We start from the raw sequence: 2,721 nt of genomic DNA on the forward strand, positions 1-2,721 counted from the left end.
AACTCTCCCAGATGGGAGATTTTGTGTTTTAATATTTCATTTAGTCATTAATAACCTGGTGTAAGGACTCATTATACATATGCTTCAAAACAAAGTGTTAGACAAGTATAGAGCAGTAATAAGAAAATGAGATGACAAAGGAAAAAATGATTATGTTATGAACTTCATTAGCTTACAGAGCCTCGAATATATTCAAGGCTCTGATGAAGCTATAGAGTGTTATTCAGACACTCAACTATGAGGCCACGGCATCTTAAAGCAGAAACAGCTGTAAGTTCATGAAGTTCAGGACATAATCGTTTTTATCTTTATCATCTCATTTTCTTATATAATTAATCATCATTCCTTACGGTTGTTTCAATTAATACTCAGTAAATATAGAATTTATATGACCTGAGCATAATATCTTCAGAAGGAAAAAAATATACCCTAGGATGTTTTATATGCATTTATGGATTCATTATAGCAGACTGAATGATACTGTTTATGATTTGTATTGTTATATGTAGCGCAGTGAAAGTACATGATAAAAATATGACTACTGAATAATAATAATAATAATAATAATAATAATAATAATAATAATAATAATAATAATAATAATAATAATAATGATAATAATACATTAATATTGTAATATACTTTTTATGTATCATTTATTGACATTTCTTGCAGCTTTTCAGTATGGTTTATTATATATTTATTTGTGTTCTTTCAAGACAAATTCACATAATTTTCATGTGGCTATGCAAAGAAGAAACACAAAGAAGAGGCCAATACACAAAAGGAACATTTTATATGTTTTAGCTGAATAGAAAAAAATATATTTTCATGCTTTTAGGCTGACTTGAATACTATGGTGACTACATTAAAATGTTCACTACATTAATGACTCATTAACATGTTGACCACATTAACATGGTTACAACATTAACACGTTCACTACATTAATATGGTGACTACATTAACATATTGACATGTTCACTACATTAGCATGTATATATATAACATAATGCAAACGTGTAGCTTTTTGTGCACTTTGTTTGCAGAAAATAAAGAAATATCAGTAATAACGTCAGTGAAAAAAAAATATTAAGTAAATTACCTTTACATATTTATCACTATCAGTTACAAGCCCAACATCACAAAATGTGCCTGAAAAAACATTGCCGGACTGCAAATAGAGACTCGGACATTGCTTAGAAAATATTTTTCATTTTTAACCTTGTATATAGTATGCACTAGGGATTTTGTCCTTTAAATTTGGGGAAAAAAGTGCGGATTATACTCGAGGATTTACGGTACATACAAATTGAAATCCAGAAAACAGAAAAATGGAGAAGTAGCATTAATATAATTTATTAACTGCAAAAATTCGACATGTTCACTTACAGCTGTTTCGATTTTGCCCAAAAGAATTAAATTCCAGTAATTAAAACATTTTATTGGGTAAAATATGTTGAGATGTTTTGGAAGAATAACATGTAATAACCTAACGATATGTCATTTTTACTCCTCTGATGAGATTTTGCCCAATAAAATATTTTAATTGGAATTTAATTCTTTCAGGCAAAATTGAAACACCTGTAAGTGAACATGTTGAATTTTTGCAGTTAATAAATTGTATTAATACTACTTCTCCATTTTCTGGGTTTTAATTTGAATATTTATAAACCAAGATTTATACTTAAACCTATTATTTTAGGAATATTTCTATTCACACCAAAATAATAGGTAACAAACCAGTAATTCATTGGATATTTCCTATCACTTAAGGTGGTTATTTTAACCTAGGTATGTAGGGAGGTAGATAGGTATGTAGATAGATAGGTAGACTTTTAGACAAACAGATAGACAGACAGATGGACAGACGGACGGACAGATGGACAGACAGACAGACAGACAGATAGATAGATAGAATTTAGACAAATGCATGGTATGAGGAAGTATATGCAGATAAATAGATATAGCTAAATGGAGAGATAGGGAGAAAAAAGAATGAGAGTGAGAAAGCGAGAGCAAGAGAAGGAGAGACAAATATAGAAAGATAGAAAGATTAAAAAGATAGAAAGATAGAAAAAAAGATTAGCTTGTTAATAGATGAAAGACAGACAGACTGACTGACATGTATGAAGAGATCAACTTAAAAAAATAAAAACCTGTTAAACGAGTTTTTCCAATATTTTTTTTTCTTTTCCTACTTCCCCACCACACCCCCACAATCATATCTTGTTGGGTATGCACTTACAGAAATGTGTGAGTAACCATCGCCTTTACTGTATTTCTAGTGTCTTTTAATGAGTAAGTTTACAGGGTAGATATCCAACACACCTCCTCATACTCTAGAGCGGAAGAAAACCTAACCACAATTTGACAGGTAATCAAGTAGCCCCCTTCCTCCGAAATGTTCGGGCGTTCAGCATATTCAGTTACAAGTCAAGTGCAGTCTTCAAAACAGACAGACAGTAACCAAGATGAGAACATGAAAAGCCTATCTGCTATGGCGACCTCTACAGAAAAGGAACGTGAGGGTGCACCAACAACTTGGACACCAGAGTGGTCAACTGAATCAGTGGATCTGAAGGAATTCCAAGCAAAAAACTCTATCCCTAATTTTGCGAAAGTAACCAAGGGTCAATACATGAATATTGGTCAGTCCCGGTTTTCACTACAGAAATCTCACACTCAGCTCTATATCCACAGTTTTGAAAGTTGTATAAA

General features: G+C 31.5%; 1 protein-coding gene across 1 annotated transcript in view; it reads left to right on the forward strand.

The window, feature by feature from the left end:
• The first annotated feature begins 2,218 nt into the window (after nt 1-2,218).
• LOC106878872 (uncharacterized) overlaps nt 2,219-2,721 on the forward strand; it is a 32,216-nt gene continuing 31,713 nt past the window's right edge. The window contains exon 1 of the mRNA XM_014928213.3: nt 2,219-2,721. This exon is cut by the window's right edge and continues 283 nt beyond it. Coding sequence (XP_014783699.1) covers nt 2,405-2,721 — 317 coding nt within the window. The 5' untranslated portion in view covers nt 2,219-2,404.

Source organism: Octopus bimaculoides, chromosome 7 (genome assembly GCF_046866305.1).
Source record: "Octopus bimaculoides isolate indiv1 chromosome 7, ASM4686630v1, whole genome shotgun sequence".
Classification (NCBI taxonomy): domain Eukaryota; kingdom Metazoa; phylum Mollusca; class Cephalopoda; order Octopoda; family Octopodidae; genus Octopus; species Octopus bimaculoides.